The 20,501-nt window shown below is 56.7% G+C and overlaps 1 protein-coding gene across 1 annotated transcript; it reads left to right on the forward strand.

Annotated features, from left to right (window-relative positions):
* Positions 1 to 3,827: 3,827 nt before the first annotated feature.
* On the forward strand, positions 3,828 to 19,787 carry TPO (thyroid peroxidase). Its single transcript, XM_087823897.1, has 16 exons — positions 3,828 to 3,918; positions 6,707 to 6,791; positions 7,535 to 7,695; positions 8,464 to 8,596; positions 8,882 to 9,011; positions 9,427 to 9,633; positions 10,525 to 11,037; positions 13,013 to 13,265; positions 13,785 to 13,955; positions 14,237 to 14,474; positions 16,041 to 16,249; positions 16,396 to 16,566; positions 17,024 to 17,155; positions 17,879 to 17,978; positions 18,954 to 19,086; positions 19,749 to 19,787. Exons 1-16 carry the CDS (start codon positions 3,828 to 3,830, stop codon positions 19,785 to 19,787), a joined length of 2,766 nt encoding a protein of 921 aa, XP_087680023.1.
* Positions 19,788 to 20,501: the final 714 nt, after the last annotated feature.

Below are 20,501 nucleotides of genomic sequence, written 5' to 3' on the forward strand. Positions count from 1 at the left end.
GAACGTGAGGTCGGTTGTTCCGGTTTCCTCGTGTCCCGTGTTCAGCCATTTACCCAGGAGCTCAGGTGACACCGCCCGGCTGGACCTGGGTGGACGGTCCAAGGGCAACCGATGGAGCAGATGGTTCTAGGAGAACAGGTCTCATCTGGGGGAAAAACACCTAGAAAAGATAAAACTTCTTGGACAAGTGGATTATTTTGTGTAGAAAACTAAAGTCAGTCTTAGGTACATGAACACAATCTGACAGTGCAGCAGCTTCTCCACTCGAGACAAAGGACATTTCAGCCCGTCGATGCCAACGTGCTGACCGGCGGCGGGAGCAGAGCCTCGTTAGGAAACCACGTCGTCTTTACCTCCAGACTTCAGGCTGTTCTCGGCGACTTCACACAGTCGTTTGTTATATTTTGCCCAGAATTTATAGTTGTTTTTTAAATTTTTTTACCCGTCGGCCCTGTTAATTTTCCTCTTTTTCACCCCCTGCTCCCCTTGGCAGCCTCAGCCCGTTCTCTGCACCCGGGAGCCTGCGTCTGTTTTGTTTTCCCTTCGTTTCGTTTTGATTTTCAGGTTCGACGTATAAGGGAAATCACACGGCATTTGTCGAGGTCCATCCGTGTCATTGCAGATGGTAAGGCTTCGCCCTTCTTCGTGGCTGCGTAATATTCCATCGCACGCACACCACACCTTTATCCAGTCGCCCGCCGACGGGCGCCGAGGCCGCGTGAGGGCCGGGCTGTCGCAGGTGGAGCGGCAGTGAGCCAGGGGGCCTGCAGCTGTGAATTTGTGCTCTCACTTTCTGCGGGTAACACCCAGCAGTGAATCGCTGAGTCCTATGGCCCCTCCACACTGCTCTCCCGGGGGCGGCACCAGCTACGTCCCCACAGCAGTCACAGGGTCCCCTCCCCATGCCCCCCAGCACCTGCTTGTGGGTTTTCTGACCCGTCCTGACAGGCGCGGGGTGGCTCTCGCTGGGTGTCAGTTTCTGTCTCAGAGGATCAGTGACGCTGAGCATCCTTCCTGTGTCTGTCGGCCACCTGTGGGCCCTCTGCCCACTTTTCTTTATGAAATTCCAAGAACCGATGACAAGTAACTTTTCTAAATGCCTGAAAAACCTTGAAGAAAAGTGTCAAAGGTATTAAATTCAAATAAGAATTTACTGAGCAGGGGAGGAGGGGTGGAGGCGGGAGAGGGAACGGGCTAAATGGTGATGGAAAAAATATATAGTTCATTCTATAAAAAAAAGAGGTTCCTGAGCAGGAATGTTAGGCGTCTGGGGTGTGGGTGTGGGGCCCGCGGGGCTGAGATGAGCCCGCAGGTGCCCTGGGAAGCAGCTAAATGTGGGCAGATCTGTTCACTCACCTCGGTCCCCTGTTTTCCTGGAAGAGACAGAATGTTCTGGGACACTGGTATTTACAAAAAAGGTCTCTGTTGTTTTGTTTTCTCATTTCGTAAGTAGATGGAACCAGCACAGAGCGTCACGGGCACTTGGCTCCAGCGAGCCTGTGAGTGGCTCTTGCTGCTGGAAGCTGCCGGAAGCTCCGCCACGTCCGACAGGTTGTGTGGACTTAGGAGGCGTTGGCTCCAGTCTGGCCTTAGCGGTGCCCCTGCTAGTCACGCCTCCCTGGGACAGTGTCACCCTGGCCAATGGGCGGCCCCCACCCCAGGGAGGCTTTGGTACCCCAGCACCCACGGGGTGACATTCTGAACAAGGTTCCCGAGTGCTTTACTTCAACTACGAAGCTTTTGGAGAGCAAACGCCACGGGCAGAAAGTGGAATTGTGCGCGTGTTCCCGCGGGAACGTGGCCTTGGTCCGCGGGGTCTGGGGCGTGCTGGTTAAACCTACCTAGAAATAGGACCAGCGGGGAGCCCTGTTAGGTCCCTGCCGTGATCCCCGCCGGCCCTGTTGCCGCCGCGGCTGTGAGAGGAAGAGACAGAGTCCAGTGCTCAGGACCAGCAAGCACACTCTTCCCGCTCCCTTTAAACTTGAGAGTTTATTTTACACACAAATATTTTTAGCATGGCCAGTGCTCCGTACACTGTCATTACACTGAATTAATAGGGATGTACTTTTCTAGAAAAAAAATGTTTTTATTGATTTTGAGAGAGAGGAAGGGGAGAGGGAGAGGGAGACACCAGTGATGAGGGTCGTCGACTGGCGTCCTCCTGCGAGCCCCCTGCAAACCCCCGTCACCTGCAGAGGGGCCTTTCCAGTGCCGATGGCGACGCTGTTATGCTCCAAAGCGCCTCCGGGCCTGTGGTCTGAGATTCGGGGCCTGTGCGTCAGGACACGTCATGTTTGAGAAACTCCTGAAGAAGAGAAACTGGGTGATTTCATAAGAACCCTGAGATCAGGTGGGAAACGGGGTTCAACAGGCAGCATTCCCAGGAAACTGGGGAATGGGCTCATTCGCCTCTCAGGGCCAGGAGACCGAGGCTCGGGGGGACCAAGGCCTGGGGACGCTGAATAAATAACACCCAGCGTCGGGGCCCTCAGAGCTGTCCCCGGGGCAGCCCCGACCCGGCCGGGTGACCTCTGCACCCAAGTCCTCTCTTCATATTTAACCCGGAGAAGTAAGAGGGGAGCATCCGGTGTCCTGTGGACTTCAGTCGCTTTCTGCTCAGGAGCGTTTTCTTTCCCTCCTAACTTGTGGCCAGAGGCTCAGCCTCTCGGACCTTGTTTCTGACCAGCACGCAGACGCCCGGGGCAGACGCAGCCACTCGAGCTCGGCCACTTGAGCGGGTGACGGAGCGCAGAGCCAGCTTATAGGGAGGGCAGCCAGGCCCTGGGCACGGCCGAGGCTCCCGGTTCAGACCGGCCACGGCCACAGGAGCTCCCGGCCTCACGCTCGCCTCTGCGGCTCCGAAGAGGAGGAAAGGTCAGGTTGCAAAACGTGCCATTTCCAGTCTCGGGAGAATCTCACCCTTGAAACCTGTAAAGTGGTCCAGGGGAGGCCGTTCTTTGGGCCGCAGGGCAAGTATGGGGCGGGTCTCTGAGCACCGCTGAGTGATGGGTGGCAGGCAGTGTTTCCATGTTTCCAGGACCTCGGCTCGGGGGTCGGGTCAGTTAACAGGTCGTCCCTGTGGGAAGTAGAACTGATTGGTTTTGAACCAGCTTTGTGACTCTGAGATCATTTTATGCGCAGGGGGAGGAATGCTGACAGAAACTCATGTGCATTTAGGAAGTTTATTTACCAGTTTTACGATGGCTGAAGTCCTTCTATTAGTCATTTTTTCTGCATAGAGGTTCTATGGGAAACCGATTTATTTGATTCCCAGGACTTACTCCCAGCAGCTTGACACGATTTGACGTCAGCAGGACGCAGCGTCGGGTTGCTGCTGAGCGGTTCTGCTGACTGTAGCTGCCGAATTTGCCAGGTTCGTTTTCAGATACAGTGGTGCCTCGGTTTTCTAATGTGATCCGCTCCGGAAGACTGTTCGAGCCCTGAAATGTTCCAAAACCGACAGCTGGGCCTCAGGATCTTGCCCTCAGCGGAAGCCGTGTGGCATGCTCGACTTCCGAGGAGTGTTCGAAAACCGAAGCATTTCCTTCCGGGTTTACCGCATTCGTAAGCCGGAATGTCCGTCCACGGAGACGTTGGAAAACTGAGGCACCACTGTAACCAGGACCTGCTCGGCCTGCTCGGCACCGCGGCCCAGGCGTGCGGTCTTCTCGGCTCAGGAAGCAGCCTGCCCGCCAGCTTCTGAGAATCGGTCACCATTGTAGGAACAAGTGAGGGTCAGCTAATAGAAAGTCTAACCACAAGCTGCCCCCAAAGGCAGCTCCTGTTGGCCTTGCCCCTGACCGGGGGTCTTTATTTACGTGACTAGGATGCGAGCGCTGGCCGTCCTGGGCATCACGCTGGTTGTGGCCTGCAGCCAAGTCATCTTCCTTCTCATGAGGGGCAGGGACCTCCTCTGGGGTAAGTGACGCACAGAATGTGGTCCTTGGACCCTGTTCTTACAAAGCCCCTGTTCCGGTTCCGGAGCAGAGAGCAGGCGTGGCCGTCGGAGGCAGGTAAGGCCTACAGGACACCCCGGTGTCCTCTTCTGCGCCGACAGGAAAAGAACAGTCATTCTTGAGTTTAAAATAATTAAAACAATTCTGGAAAATAACTGATTTTCCTGTGATGACATCAGAGAGCAGGTCCACTCTACCTGCTCAGCACCTGGAAAGGTATTTCTCTGGGACCAGCTGCTCGCTCCTTGACTATAAAGTCCCTTTTCTTTAAATGACTTCTTTGATGTGTTTTTGGAATCAGGGTGTTGCAACACCAAACTTGGTTACGAAAACAGAAAAATCACATCAAACTCTGCTTCTGGTTTCCTAAAATATAAATAAATAAGAAACAAGAAGGCCCAAACCCCAAGGAGAGATTGTCCCCAGAGGAGGGTGGGAGTCTGTCGGGTGGAAGCTCCAGCTGCCAGGCTCTGTAATGCCCACCTCTCTGGGAGGCTCAGGCTTCTCTGGAAGCTTCCGGGCATCCATGCAGCCTGGCACAGGCCTCCCCCAGGACTCAGGGCTCCCCAACCGTCCCCCAGGGACTGGCAGGTGCTCTGAGTCCTTCTGGCCCACGTCCACACCAAGCTATGCCTCCTGCTGGGAGCCTGGAGACTTCCAGTTCTACTGAACACTGAGGCCGTGTGATCACAGACTTGCACGCTCCTTAAGAAAGCGCCAGGCCATCCAAGACGTCAGGAAGCAGGAGGCGGGCGCTGAGGTCGGACCAAGCAGGGGGTTCTGCTCTTGCCAGTTACTAACGGGGGCGCTTTGGGCTCCTTCCCGTTGCTTATGTGTGAACTGGACAACCATCCGTCATAGTGACTACATGTGAGAGCATCCGTGAGAGACTCCCCTCGAAGCCTGGGGTGCACCGTGTGGCCAGTACAGGAAAAGTAGAAACTAACCCACATGTGAAAGGAGCTCAGGAAAAAGGGGCCCGTCTCCCCCACACAATAAGTCAATCATTTCAGTACCTGGCACAGGACAGGTGTCCAGGATATATTCTGTGAATTCATGAATCTGTCCTCATATTGTTGTTTAAGCTCCTAGTTCTATAAACTACAGTAACAAAAGTCAGAGGTCACAGAGCCGTTTATTACAAAATTGTCACGCAGAGAGTGATTGGACAGAATAAACTATCTTTGCACTACTTGTTTTAGTTTTTTAGGTTTAGAAATCAAATTGTTTTTTAAAAATCAGTAAATGTGGTATTTATAGCTTTGCTAAAGCAATTTTTTATTATTTCCCCAACTGAGAAGTGTGACTTTTTGCTTAAACTTTTAGTAAATATATAATTAATGCACAACACAGCATCCAAATAAAATGCTGCACTTTGGAGCCTATTTATTATTAATTGGGATGTTTTGAAGCTGGCTTATGACTTGTTTACTTGGTAAATTAATTATTTAGAAAATATTATCCCACAGTGTTTCAGTTTTATGTTCTTTAATATGAGATTTTTTTTCCAGTTGACAGCAAGCCAGCAATAGCTTTGAAACAAAATAATTGCTCACTGATAAAAATTAGGCTTCAAAGAAAGTTTATCAAATTTCACCACCACTGCCAGAATTTAAATGGAAATACCACTTGGGTTTTTTGTGTGAGTTTGGGTTTGCATCCACTGTGCTCACAGACTGTGTGAGGCAAACAATGGACCGATCCCTGTCCATGCCCAGAACCCACCGGCACGGGGCACGTAGACCAGGTCTTTGCAGGACCTCGACGGTCATCTGTAGGCGGAGCTGGTCCTCGGGCTGCTGGCCCATTTCACAGCTCAGAAAACAGAGGCCCGGGGCTCAGAGACGCGGAGCTGAGGCCAAAGTCTAGTGCTCGTGCAACGTTAAGATTTATGTGCAGCTATCGTTATAACAAATGTTTCCACGGTCCTAGCTGTTGAAATAAGATGCAAATGAACAGCAGGAAGCAGAGGCACTGCCTGCAGACGGGGAGATGCGGGAAGCAGCGTAACAAGGGCGTTTGTTGGAAACGGAAGATGCCGGCAAATTCATTCCAGTTCCGTGGACTCTGCATCGGTCCCATGGAACCTCACATTTTAACCTAGAAGTGGGATTGCAACATTGTTTCCATCCGTCTGGGCTGCTCCACGGGGGGGGGGGGGGGGGGGGCCTGGGGTCTCTGTTATCAGGGCCCTGACCCAGCTCCTGAGGCCCCGCCTCCTGCCACCCTCAAACCAGGCATCAGTTTCAACGTATGAATTCGGAAGGACACGCACCAGACCACGGCGCTCCCTGACCATTCTAAGAACTAAAAAAATAAAACAAAATGGGAGTCTTTTCCCTGGAAATGGCTGGTACATGGAGTAATTTGTCTTTCGTTAAAAGCATAAGTTAAAACAGACCACTGTTATCATGAATTCCCTGTATTGCTGGTTTAGGTAACAAAAATATTCAGGAAAAAAGCTACGAGGATCATTAGCGGAGGTTCGGGCAGGTGAGAGAAAAGGGCCCAGCCCCCTGGACCCGCGGGGAGCCCGAGCAGCGCCGGGGCCCTTCCTGCTTCCCTGCCGCTCGCAGCTCTGCCCCTGAGGGGCTGACACCGGCTAAGGTGGGGAAAGGGGGCGCAGGGGCCCAGGTCTAACTGGCCGGAGGAGCTGTGCAGGTATCTCGACGTCCAGCTGGGCTCCTCGGGAGGCTGACGGGACAGGTCCCTGTGGCCTCTCGTGCGCTGAGAGCGTGTTCCTTCCGTAGGGAAGTCCGAAGACTCTCACGTGCTCCGCGTCCTGGAGGAGAGCAAGCTCCGCGTGGACGCCGCCATCGACAGCACCGTGACAAGGTACAGCGTCCCAGGGGCAGACGAAGGGGACGTGTGCCCGTCACCCGGGTGTGCTTGGTCCCGTGACAGTCTTCATGTATTTACGGATTTAATTTCACAACCACCTCCAAAATGGGCCCCAGGGTTTCCGTTTTACAAGTTCGGAGCTGGAGCTCCTGTGGGTAAACTCACCACCATCTGCGGGAGCAACTGGAAGGCGCAGTATTCAGCCCCGAGTCTTTCATAGCAAAGCAGAGCAAAGCACAGCCATCCACCCGGACTGACCCCTGGGCTGGATGGACAAGGGAGACGGAAGTCCTGGTGGGTGAGTGGGCATCCCTCCCGAGAATTAGTCACCGAAGACAGAGACAGGACTGCGTGGGGGCCGAGCTCCCTTGCCCGCCGCTGGGATCCAGCCGCAGCTCACCAGGGCTCTGGGATTAAATCCACCCAGGGTCCTCTTTAAATAATTAACACACACCCCGACTTAAAATATGGAACTGACATCAGTGTCAAGAATATTATGGTCTCATATCAGGAGTTTGTGAAACAAAACAAGCAAACAGACTGAGAACCAGGTTTTATCCTCGGGAGCTCCCTGCTTTGCTAGAGGCTGACTAATAAATAAACTCTCAAGGTCTAAAACATCACCAGGCAGCAGCTGGCTTATTCCAAATGTCTACTTTTCCAGGCAGAAAAATTCCCTATTATCCACACTGGCTGCAAGTTTAACTTTTCCTTATTTTCTAAAAACTGTGCCGTAGGAACCTCAGGAAAAGAGAAATCGTTTCTCCGTCTCAGCTTCTGTCTTTTTCCAAACTCCCTGAGCCCACGAGCCGAGCCATCTCCCGAGCGGCAGAGATCATGGAGGCGTCGGTGCAGGCGATGAGGAGGGAGCACCCCAAACAGCCACGGCCTCCGGCAGGTGAGTGCGGAGGGTGCCCTGGGCCCCTGGGAGCAGAGCGCCAGCCATGGGGCAGACCAGGGGACCTTGTTCGGGGGACTGGGCGGGGGTGGGGCTGTCCAAGGGCATGTCTCTCGCTTGTCACCAGGAAGGTGTGACTTCTACTCACTCGTAGGGGAGCAGCAGATGGTAAGACACAAGATTTTGTTTATGTTCGTCTGAGAAGTAACTGATTCTGTTACTCAAATTTGACCTGGGAAACTAGCTCACAATTAATTTGGTGAATAAAAAGCAATAAATCGGCAAAAAAACCCCCAAAACACCAAAAAACAAAAGAGCCTGTTTTCTGGGGCCCTGAGCTAGAACATTCACAAGGAGGGAACCAAGACCAGGCGGCAGGAAAGGCCTGCAGGGGACACACGCAGGCTGTCATCAGACTTGGCCCAGGCAGGGTTTCGGGTGGGGAGGGGTGAGTACTGGGCGGCCACCGTCCTCTGAGCGGCCACGTGGCCGGACGCACACCCCAGCTGTGCCCGCTGACGAGACGAGCCCAGCGAGGTCCTGGTCGCCGAGAACTGGCCTCCCCCGGGCTCAGCTCTCAGAACCGCTTTCCTGAAAGAGCGCAAGGAAATGAACTGTAAAAGCTCACCTTCTGAGCAAAGAGGAAGCTGCAGGGGGTTTAGTGCGAGGATGTCACCGGGAGCCCCAGGCTCCAGGGGCCCGCAGGAGCCTGCTGTCAGGAGGCTGTGTCCTCACAGATGGGGCTCACGCTCCGACCTGTTTCCCCAGATGCTCTGTCAGAAGAGCTGCTGGACACCATTGCCAACCTGTCGGGGTGCCTGGCCCACATGCTGCCCCCCCAGTGTCCGGACACCTGCCTGGCAGACAGGTACCGGCTCGTCACGGGAGCCTGCAACAACAGGTATTGTCTTTCGTTTCCTGATCTTCTCGTGCAGGTTGCATGTGAACATGACTAGATGGTTTGTGACTCCCTCCCGGGCTCTGAGCCCCCGGTTCCTGGCCACTCACCCACCTGCACATGTCGTCTGGACACCTGGCTGGCTGGCACTGCCAGCCGGAGGCCAGTGTCGAGCCAAGGGCCTGGGGGAAGCCAACCCGAGTGTTTTCCTTGAGAAAGGTTTATTGTAAGTGGACATTCTGCCTTCTGCCTCCCCGCCTTGCTCGCCTGCCCACCTTGTTTCCACAGAGACCACCCCAGGTGGGGCGCCGCCAACGTGGCCCTGGCCAGATGGCTGCCGCCTGCCTATGAAGATGGCATCAGCGAGCCCCGAGGCTGGAACCTCAACTTCTTATACAACGGGGTTCCCCTGCCCCCAGTGGGTACCCCAGATGCTGCGTGACCCACATTAGGATTAGGTTCCCATGACCTTTCCCTGAGCCCCCGGGGGATGTGGTGGGCTCCGTGTGGGGGTTGGGTGATTCCCTCCAACCTGACCCTCTTCGGGGTGAGGTCACATCTCATGTTATCGCTGAGGGGCTGAGGCTGCAGAGAGGGGGGACCAGCTAGTGAGCTGAATGCCGCAGGTTCAAACTAAGGCCCGTCCAGCCTTCTCTGCCTCGGTGTGTCAGTAGCTCCTTAGCTCACAGGTAGAAGCCGAGGCTTGTTCAGAAACTGATTAGTTAGGTGACTCACTCATTTGTGCAATGCCGACGATGGCCACTCTGCTCCCAGAGGCAGGTTATCTGCTAAACCCAGACCCAGTCCATGTACGAATCACGTTTCTCACCCAGGTCCGGGAGGTAACAAGGCAGGTTATCCAGGTTTCTAACGAGGCCGTGACAGAGGATGACCGATACTCGGATCTGCTGACGGTGTGGGGGCAATACATCGGCCACGACATTGCGTTCACGCCGCAGAGCACCAGTGAGGCTGCCTTCGGGGGAGGGTCTGGCTGCCAGCTGAGCTGTGAGAACCGGAGTCCGTGTTTTCCCATCCAGGTGGGACTTTCACACATTCCTGTTTATCATGAAAGGAATAGATGCCATTTAAAAAATCAGACCAAGAAAGTTCCTTCGTCCTGTTCTCAGGGGGTAACAGCTGTCAAGGACTGATCTATGCATATGTGTGCATGCTGTGTACATACGTGGGTGCATATTACATCCATGTGTCCCCTCCAAGCATCATCAACAGCTCTGAGCCTGGGCACTGGACAGCAGTTCTCATACGTCCCTCCGGGTCATTACATGGACTGGAGCTGGATTGTCTGATGACCTCTCAGTGCCCATTGTGTGCTCACACTGACACATGCAACCGGTCTGCTCATGAGTGAGCATCCTGTTGTTCTCAGCTTTGTTGCTAACATGCCCGCTGTCACAGATAAGAAACTAACAGAGTCAACCTAGGATCCAGGCGATCGGGGTTTGATTCCTGGTCAGGGCACATGCCCGGGTTGCGGGCTCGATCAATGACTCTCTCATCATTGATGTTTCTATCTCTCTCTCTCCCTCTCCTTTCCTCTCTCTGAAATCAATAAAGATATATTAAAAAAAGAAAAAAAGAAAAGAAACTAACAACACACTGGGCCCAACCCTTGGTGCGCAGCTGCACACGGGGCCAAGTCACCCCGAGAGGACTGTCACCCCGAGAGGGCTACCCCATGCAGGGCCGGCGCCCACAGATGTTGCAGATTTTTTCTGTTAACAGTGTTCGAATTTCCTCTCTCCCACGAGGCGAGAGAGAGTACAGGCAGGGGCTTTTCTTGACTGGAGGGGAGGGCTGGCTTAATTAATGGCAGCGATGCCATTGTAGGATCGTGGCTGCCTGGGGTTCCTAGTGTCTGTAAAGAGGGTGCCGGGAACCCGAGGTGACCTGAGCCCCCTTTCTGGCAGCTCCCTGAGAACACCTCACCGACCGCTGGCGCCACCTGCCTGCCCTTCTACCGGTCGTCCGCAGCCTGTGGCACCGGGGCCCAAGGCGCCTTGTTTGGCAACCTATCCACGGGGAACCCGCGACAACAGATGAACGGGCTGACCTCTTTCCTGGACGCGTCCACTGTGTACGGCAGCTCCCCGGCCCTGGAGAAGCAGCTGCGGAACTGGAGCAGCGCGGAGGGGCTGCTCCGGGTCAACACGCGCCACTGGGACGCCGGCCGGGCCTACCTGCCCTTCGTCTTGCCACGCGCGCCCTCAGCCTGCATCCCGGAGCCGGGCGCCCAGGGCCGCGTGCCCTGCTTCCTGGCTGGGGACAACCGAGCCAGCGAGGTCCCCCCGCTGACGGCCCTGCACACGCTGTGGCTGCGGGAGCACAACCGTCTGGCCACGGCGCTCAAGGCCCTCAACCCGCACTGGAGCGCGGACACCGCCTACCAGGAGGCACGGAAGGTTGTGGGCGCCCTGCACCAGGTGTGGGCAGGGCCACGTGGGCGCCCTGGGTGGTGCGCAGAGCCCTGGTGGGCGCCCAGCACTGAGGTTAACAGCAGCTCCTGGAGGACTGGGCCAGGCCTGAGCTCTTTCCCCTCTGGGGTGGGTGGCGATTTTCTCCCAGGAGGCTGACAGCAGCCACAGCCGCTCAGCAGCCGCAGCAGGCTCAGTCCCTCCCCTGCGTGCCTGGTGCCCAGGGCATTTTAGGGCTTTAACTTATTAAATCCAACTAGCAACCCCTTGAGGTACCTGTCCACCAATGCTTCTGACGTTTTTATGTTTTGAAGGCAGTGGAGAAAATGAAAAGAAAATTTGTGTGAAATTTGTTAATTAGCGAGTTAAATAAGAGTATTAATTCTTTCCTCATTTATGATGATTTTTAATGTGGAGTCAGAGGATCTCGGATGAAGTCTCAAGTGGGCCAGCCACTAATTGTGTTACGTGTTTAGCTTGTCTGCTCGTCTCACCTTCTACCCCCTGTAATTAGACACGTCAGAACTGTCCTCTTGCCGGTTGATGTACGTGTGGTGTATGCGTGTGGTGTGTGTATGTGTGCTGTGTATATGTGGTATATGTGAGTGGGTATGTGCACATGTGGTGTGTGTACGTGTGATGAGTACATGTGGTGTGTGTACGTGTGATGAGTACATGTGGCATGCGTGTGGTGAGTACGTGTGGTATGTGTACATGTGGTGAGTACATGTGGTATGTGTACATGTGGTGAGTACATGCAGTATGTGTGTGTGTGGTGAGTACATGTGGTGTGTGTGTGTGTGTGTGGTGTGTATATGTGGGGTGTGTGTGTGTGGTGAGTACATGTGGTGTGTGTGTGGTGAGTACATGTGTGTGTACGTGTGGTGTGTGTGTGGTGAGTACATGTGGTATGTGTATGTGTGGTGAGTACATGTGGTGTGTGTGTGGTGTGTACATGTGGGGTGTGTGTGTGTGGTGAGTACATGTGGTATGTGTATGTGTGGTGAGTACATGTGTGTGTACGTGTGGTGTGTACATGTGGTGTGTGTGTGGTGAGTACATGTGGTATGTGTATGTGTGGTGAGTACATGTGGTGTGTGTGTGGTGTGTACATGTGGGGTGTGTGTGTGTGGTGAGTACATGTGGTATGTGTATGTGTGGTGAGTACATGTGGTGTGTGTGGTGAGTACATGTGTGTGTACGTGTGGTGTGTACATGTGGTGTGTGTGTGTGTGGTGAGTGGCGCAGAAACTAGAGGAGCAGGTGGGAGTCTGACACACAGGCGCCCGATGCTGGTTAACACTGAGTCCTCCTTCACTGAGTTACGACCTTACTTGGCAGATGCGGGTGGAAGATGCTTTTTCAGATAAAAAAAGCTCGGGGAGGCTGGTCCAACCTCCTGGAGTCACAGAGCTAAGCAGCTGGGACGAGAACTCGTGTTGGTCTGAGTCCTGAGCCTCCGGTGCCAGGATTCCTTGAGCGACAGATTCTGATGTTTGTTGTAGGCTCAGGTGCTACTGCTGGGCGCACGGGCAAGGTGGGCCTGAGGGAAGAAGTTGGCTTGGATGGAAAGGTTTCCGTGTTTGTGAGAGGAGCCCAGTGGGTGGCACCCCTCCTGGCCAGTCGTCAGAGCTGTGGCCCACGCTTGGCTGGCCCACCCTATCCTGCCCTGCCCTGCCCTGCCCTGCCCTGCCCTGCCCTGCCCTGCCCTGCCCTGCCCTGCCACAGGGGGTGTCCGGGGAGGAGGGGTGTCTCTGACATGCCCCGCCCAGCCCATCAATGCTGGAGCTCTGAGACTTTGTCTGGTGTTGGTGTTGCTGTACCTGCTCACCTGTGCCCTTACCTGGGAGGCGTGGCCCCCTCCTGGGACACTCTGAGCCTCAGGGCTGCACAGGAGGAAACCCTCCTTCCCTGACCCCGAGTCGGCACTGACCCCTCAGCTTTTGAGCCTGGCTCAGAGGCTTGCGTGTCTCCTTTCTCGTAGATCATTACCTTGCGAGATTATGTCCCCAAAATCCTGGGCCCCGAGGCCTTCAGGCAGCACGTGGGCCCCTATGAGGGCTACAACTCCACCATGGACCCCACGGTGTCCAACGTGTTCTCCACGGCCGCCTTCCGCTTCGGCCACACCACAGTCCACCCGCTGGTGAGACGGCTGGATGCCCACTTCCAGGAGCTCCTGCCCCCGCTGCTGCTGCGAGACGCTTTCTTCAGCCCCTGGAGGGTCCTCAAGGAAGGTGCATCCCCCCACCATCCTCTCTATGGCCTGTGCTGTGGGCGCCAGGAGGCTCCATGTGTCAGGCGGAGGGAGCTGAGAGGGGATCTGTTTCCCACACAGGGTCCCATGGGGATGGCTGGTGCTTTGCAGGTGAAGGGAGCCGGCTCCCTGACACCCTCAGGGCTTCTTAGCTCAGCCAAGTCCCTCTGCTGTTACTCACCTTAGAATTCAGCGAACACTTCCCTTTACTGTAATGTTTTTGCTGCAGGAAAACACACACACACAAAAACACTTGAGCATCTGACTCAGACCTAAGGCCTGACCCCTCCACACCCCCCAAATCAGTCCCCACAGGATCCAGGCAGGGCCAGGCACCTGGGGACAGCACCCTAAGAGCACGCAAAAGCTTTGCAGCCATGAGGTGAACCGTGGACTCACAAGAGATGTTTGTTAAGAATGAGTGACGTTTATGGTCTGAGCTGCTGCTCTCTCTGCAGAACCAGGAGAGACTGGTCAGCTTCCCTGGGGTGTTTTGCAGGTGGTTTGGACCCCCTGGTGCGGGGCCTCCTCGCCAGGCCGGCCAAGCTGCAGGTGCAGGGCCAGCTGATGAGCGAGGAGCTGACCGAGAGGCTCTTTGTGCTTTCCCCCGCGGGGACCTTCGACCTGGCCTCGCTGAACCTGCAGCGGGGCCGGGACCACGGCCTGCCAGGTCGGCACCCTGTCCTTTCCACACCCCTTAGGCTGACCCTGGCCCCTTCCCACCATGGCCACCCCCGCATGGGCTCCTGGAGTTCAGCTATCGGGCTGACCTCCCTGTGTGCCTGGTGACCCCTCCAGGCCAGGGACCACTCCACTGTGTCTTCCTGCTGACGCAGGGGCCCCGCTCTCCTCTGTGGCTGGACACTGTGGACGGGAGGCCAAGGTGTGGACACAGTGTCAGTGTGGGAGGGGCACTCAGATGGGTGAGAGCCGGCCGTGTGCCCCGTGCAGGTTACAACGACTGGAGGGAGTTCTGCGGCCTGCCCCGGCTGCTCACCCGGGACGACCTGAGTAGCGTCATCGCCAACGGGAGCATCACTGACCGGATAATGGGCTTGTACAAGCACCTGGATAACATCGACGTCTGGCTGGGTGGCTTGGTGGAGGCCTTGCTGCCGAGAGCTCGAACGGGGCCCCTGTTCGCCTGCATCATCGGGAGACAGATGAAGGCCCTGAGGGACGGGGACCGGTAGGTGTCGGTGACCACAGCCCGCACAGAGACGGGGGCCCCACGGGGTTCATGTGAAGTCAGCCGGACCTGGGCCCAGCGTGGGTGCCACAGCTTAGCACTGCGAGGCCCCAGGCGGGCCAGTTCCCACCCCCTCGTGACACTGGGTTATTATAATAGTGGAATAAATATAAAACACGTTCATGTTCCGAGCACCTTACACATGAGCCCCAGCTGGCTTTTCCACACCTGTGAACACACAAACAAGCAGATGCCGCGCAAGGAACACGCTGTATGTCAGACGACCCTGAAACACCACCATCCTCAGACACCCAGCCCGCTGTGGACACTGCAAACGCGGACAGGCCCAGGGGCTCTTTCTGGAGCAGGGACGCCTGACGCCTGTCTTCTCAGCCCTCGACCTCCCTCAAAATTGTAGGGTGCCCAGCAGGACCAGAGCGGCAAGCTCCCTGTCCCTCCCTGTCCCTCCCTGTCTCTCCTTGTCCCTGTCTGTCCCTCCCTGTCCCTCCCTGTCTCTCCCTGTCCCTCCCTGTCTCTCCTTGTCCCTGTCTGTCCCTCCCTGTCCCTCCCTGTCTCTCCTTGTCCCTGTCTGTCCCTCCCTGTCCCTCCCTGTCTCTCCTTGTCCCTGTCTGTCCCTCCCTGTCCCTCCCTGTCTCTCCTTGTCCCTGTCTGTCCCTCCCTGTCCCTCCCTGTCTCTCCTTGTCCCTGTCTGTCCCTCCCTGTCCCTCCCTGTCCCTCCCTGTCCCTCCCTGTCCCTCCCTGTCCCTCCCTGTCTCTCCTTGTCCCTGTCTGTGCCTCCCTGTCCCCCTCTGTCTCTCCCTGTCCCTCCCTGTCCCTGTCTGTCCCTCCCTGTCCCTGTCTGTCCCTGTCTGTCCCTCCGTCCCTGCCTGTCCCTTCTCGTCCCTGCGTCTTCAGGCTGCAACTCACCGAGAATCAGGAATTTGGGGACAATTCAGACAACAGTGGGGAAATGCTTTCCTTTTTCTAAACAATCCCTACACACCAGTTCTTTCTTCTTTTGCTAACCCGAGGACTTTTTTCCATTGATTTTTAGAGAGAGTGGAAGGGAGGGAGGGAGCGGGGCGGACAGAGAGGGAGACATCGAGGTGAGAGAGACATCATCTGGTTGCCTCCTGCAAGGGCCCCACCCAGGCCGGGGATCGAACCTGCAGCCCAGGTCTGTGCCCTTGGCCGGGAATCGAACCCTAGACCCTTCGTTGCTCAGGCCACTGAGCCACACCGGCCAGGGCTTCCTTCTCTTTTTCTAAACAATCCCTACACACCAGGCCTTTCTTTTTTTCTGTAGTCACCGGGTCTGTCAGGTTTTTTAAGAATATTGATGTTCCCTCAAGAGAGCGCCTTAGCCTCCCCCAAGCTCCCCCCATCCCGATGCAAGTTTGTTATTAATTTCCGAGGCGCAGCACGTCACGTGTTTAGGGATTATTGGGGAGAAATAACCGGGCGTCACTCAGAACGGTGTCCTCCCCCCCGTGGGTGTCTGGGACGCGGGAGGCACCGAGCCGGAGGCGGCACTGTCTTCGGCTCACGCTGCTCCCTCGGGTGCAGGTTTTGGTGGGAACACAGCGGGGTGTTCACGGAGGCGCAGAGGCAGGAGCTGGACAAGCACTCCCTGTCCCGGGTCATCTGCGACAACACGGGCCTCCCCCGCGTGCCCCCCGATTCCTTCCGAGTTGCAAGCTTCCCCCAGGACTTCCAGCCGTGCGAGGACGTCCCCGGCCTGAGCCTGGAAGCGTGGAGGGAGGCGGCTCCCCCAGGTGACAGCCTCTCGCTACCTCATGTTGACCACGCGGTTCCCCCGCAGAAGGGGTTTCACATTAGCACGTTTGGAGAAAATAGCGAGGGACGGAGCCCATGCCCTCGGGGACGGCGCCTGACCGTGCCCGCCTCTCGCCCTGCGCAGAGGAGGCCTGCGGCTTCCCGGGGAGCGTGGAGAACGGGGACTTCGTGCTCTGCGGGGACCCGGGACGACCTGTGCTGGTGTTTTCCTGTCGCCACGGGTTCCGGCTCCAGGGCCGGGAGCAGCTCACGTGCTCCCCCCACGGCTGGGACTTCCCGCCCCCCGTGTGTAAAGGTCAGTCATCTGACAGGCTGTCTTTTAATAACTTCACCCCCACATCTGCATTTTCAAATATGAATTAAAAATAAACGTCCTTGCCCTGCCAGCGTGGTCAGCGGTTGAGCATCAGCCTGGGATCCAGGAGATCAGGGTTCGATTCCCGGTCGGGGCACAGGCCCGGGTTGGGGGCTCGATCCCCCACAGGGGGCCTGCAGGAGGCAGCCGGCCAACGACTCTCATCATCGATGTTTCTGTCTCTCTCTCCCTCCCCCTTCCTCTCTCTGAAATCAATGAAGACATATTTTAAAAATAAAAAATAATTTAAAAAAATCCCTTCACCAGAAGGTGCTCCTGAGACCCGTTATTGTCCCAGGAGCTGTTGGGCATGGAAATCAAGTGTTCTTTCCTTAGCCGACCACGGAGAGGTAGAGGGGGCCTGTGGCTGCGGCCTGACCTCGGTGCGGTTCCTCAGACGTCGACGAGTGCGAGGACCCGAGGGAGCCGCCCTGCCACCCCTCAGCCCGCTGCAGGAACACCAAGGGCAGCTTCCGGTGCGAGTGCGCTGACCCCTACGTGCTGGGAGAGGACGGGAGGACCTGCGTAGGTGAGATCGCTCTCCTCGCCTGCCCCACCTGGGGTGGTGCACCCTCGGGTGACTCAGGGTCACCTTCCAGCTCCGCTGGGGGTGGCGCTTTCTATGCATCCACTCGGCTGCACGCTCTGATGCGGGAGGGAGCAGCCAGATCCGGTCCCTAAAGCCGAGGCGGGGCCACAGGACACGAAGCTGTCACGAAACACTCTGTGCTGGGCACAGTCCCAGACCATCAGCATCTCACGCCCAGTGAACCCTCTCTGTGAGCTCAGCACAGTGTTTAATCCGTGCACAGAACAGAGAGGTCAGGAGACTTGCTCAGCATCACACAGCCACTCGGTCACAGGCCTAGGATTCCTAACTCGCTTCTTCCTCCCGGTGGCCCCCCCAGTCACAGCCCACTGCGCACCCACACCTTTCGGGGTCCCCAGGATGTCTGCACTGGGCTCCCAGTGCCCAGGTTGGGAGGAAGTTTTGCTGTCCTTGCAGGGAAGGCCAAGATGTCACCTGGAAAAGGCAGAGGTCACATGTGTCCTGCAAGCCATCCCCTCACCCTCGTTCAGGGGCCTCCTCTGTGGAAACGCTGCCCCTGGGTGGGTCCTGCTGACAGATGCAGGGGGCAGCCCAGTGCGAGTCATGGGCTCGGCGTCAGGGTCAGGGTCAGGGTCAGGGTCAGGCTCGCTGACCCCCGCCCTTGGCCCGACAGGCTTACTGACCGGCTTGTTCTCCCTGCAGACTCGGGGAGGCTGCCAAGGGCATCCTTGGTGTCCATCGTGCTGGGCGCCCTGCTGGTCTGCGGCCTGGCAGCCTTCACCTGGACGCTGATCTGGAGGTGGTAAGTCCCGTCCTCGGGTGACAGGAGCCCACTTCCTCCCCCGGGAGGCTGGTGATGCTGCGGCTCACCGCTCCGTCCCCACGTCCCCTCCGAGCCTGGGGAACGTCCGGGAGGAGGCAGCTCTGAGGAGGCAGAGGGAGGGTTTCCCTGGGACCCCAGGGGGAGGGGGAGAGGATCTGAGGGGCCTTCAGCTGCTGGGCCTTTGACCAGCCAGGTCTGAGTTCTTAAAACAGTCGACGAAACAATTTATGGTCAGTACTTGGCGACCACAATGTGTGTCTATCCCGAAACCCCACATCTAACGAGAGAAGAGAGATTTGCCTTCGACATAAACAATCAAATCAGCTCAGACGGATCAGAACAGAGAAACACCAGTCACGGGAGAGAGGGGCTCACACCCCGGCGTCGTTTCACACTCGCCGCACCTGGACGCAGGTGCACAGAGGGAGCGGGTCAGCGTGGAGGTGAGCGTGGGCCCTGAGCTCCGGGTCCTGGCCAGCCTGCCGCTCGCTCTGATTAGGGGGCAGCTCAGCTCTGCCGTCGACGTCAAGAACCTTTACTCCCTGAGGGGGACGTCGTGGTGTGGAGTCCTGTCTGCGTGGCCAGGACACGTGAGCATTGTATGCACAACACACACTCACACACACACATAATCAACACACTCACACACACACCCACACACACAATCAACACACGCTCACACACACACACCCACAACCAACACACACACTTCCATACATACCCACACACACCCACAATCACACACAACACACTCTCACACACATGCTTTCACTCACCCAAACACATCTACACACGCATTCACACTCATGCTCACACATTCATACACCCCCCCACACTTTCACACACACACATCAACACACACATACACACTCACACACGCTCACACATTCAGCGCGCACACTAGTGGGTTCTCCCAGCACTGATGGTGGCCACCACGTGTGTGCTTTCCCCCAGGACACACTGTGACTCCAAGTCCTCACTGCCGATCACGGAGAGAGATGGAAAGTCAGCCTCCCCGTCGGGCTGCAGGAGGCGCCAGGACCCGAGCGTGTCGCTGTGCGGAGCCCCCGCCCGGGGCTCGGAGCAGGTGGGCTCAGCTGTCCCCCCGCGTAGGTCTCCGCGCAGGTCTCTCTGAAGGCCTGGGAGGCGCATCAGGCTCCATTCTCTGCGCTGCTGTTTCCCGCACGGTGTCTACCCGCTGCGGCTGCTTCCCTCACTCAGGCCCTGTTCACGAGACCATTGTCCTCACTCTCACCCACTGTTAAGAAAGCACAGAGGAGTTAGACGGGCAAGCCAGCTGGAAGGCCGACCCCGCCACTAAATGACCGGTTGCCGTCTGAGGGCTTCCGGGCACTGGCTTCAGCACCGTCTCAAGAACTGGCTGGAGACAGGCAGGAAATGAACTGATGGCTGAGAGAAAACGTTGACTTTTAAAATGTGCTTTTATAAAAAATGAAATAATTATGTTCAGTGTGGGGAGAATCAGTCTCCACTTACTTTTGCCATTTTTACCTTGTGTGTAAGCCCCAGAGTGATGTTATAGTAGAAAGTCTCTTCTAGACACCTGCCTCTGTCCAAAATGTAAGTGATCGGCCGACCCTGCGACCTACAGAGCTAAAAAGACCCCAGGAGGGTTCTGTTTGCAGAGCAGATCAGCCACCAAGTTTGGAACTGAGAGCACCCACAGGACCCTCGGGCCCAGGTGCCGGGTCCCACTGGTCCCATGCTCAGCTCACTTCTCTCCCGCAGGACCCGGCCTGTGGATCCCAGGTCCTCCTCTGCGGTTAGGAAGCCTCCACCCTGCGCAGACACTGGGCTCAGCCAGCGGGGCTCCCAGCTGGTCAGAGGGCCCTGTCGGACCCCAACTTCTGTCCCAGAATGAGCGTCTCTGGCTGCGCCTGTTACAAAGGCAGACAGCGCCCCCTGGTGGCTGGCATGGGACCCCAGACATGGCTCAGATGAGTTTCTGCACAGAGGTCCCCATCCTTGTACACCGGCCGCCTCTGGTCGTGCCTGCCTCTTGTTCCTAGAGTGACAACCACCACCTTGTCCCTCAGCTGCCGACCTGGAGAGCCTGGTTTCCTGTCGGCTTGCTGAGCCCGGGATGAGCTTCGAATCTCAAACTCCCACCGTTAGGCTGGGGCCCCACACGCTTATGCAGACTGCGCGTCCCTTACTCACCCACTGCTTCCCCAGAACCTGCTGGGGGCAGGTGACGAGGGACAGTGAGCTGAAGCATGCACAGCATCCCTCAGCGCCCACAGGTGCAGCAGAGCTGGAAACGAGGGGCGCCAGAGCCCAGCTGGGGGACAGCAGGCGGACAGGGAGTCCCCTTCCCACTCCCCGGTGCTCTCCAGCCTCACACGAGGCCCATCCATGCCTGCAGGGCTGTCGGCTTTGCTGTCCCCAGACTGGGATCTAACCTCATCACACCCTCTCACCGTGACGTCTGTGTCACCCTGACGTCTGTCCAGCTGTTTGGGCACCTGGTGGTCTAGTCAC

This window comes from Miniopterus natalensis, chromosome 13, assembly GCF_054644295.1.
Source record: "Miniopterus natalensis isolate mMinNat1 chromosome 13, mMinNat1.hap1, whole genome shotgun sequence".
In the NCBI taxonomy this organism is placed as follows: Eukaryota; Metazoa; Chordata; class Mammalia; order Chiroptera; family Miniopteridae; genus Miniopterus; species Miniopterus natalensis.

Excerpts from the sequence above, each read along its gene's own strand:
- TPO (XM_087823897.1), top strand. The coding sequence starts at position 3,828 with ATGCGAGCGCTGGCCGTCCTGGGCATCACGCTGGTTGTGGCCTGCAGC. Across the intron at positions 6,792-7,534 it reads ATCGACAGCACCGTGACAAG|GAACCTCAGGAAAAGAGAAA; the intron begins GTACAGCGTCCC and ends ACTGTGCCGTAG. Across the intron at positions 7,696-8,463 it reads ACAGCCACGGCCTCCGGCAG|ATGCTCTGTCAGAAGAGCTG; the intron begins GTGAGTGCGGAG and ends CTGTTTCCCCAG.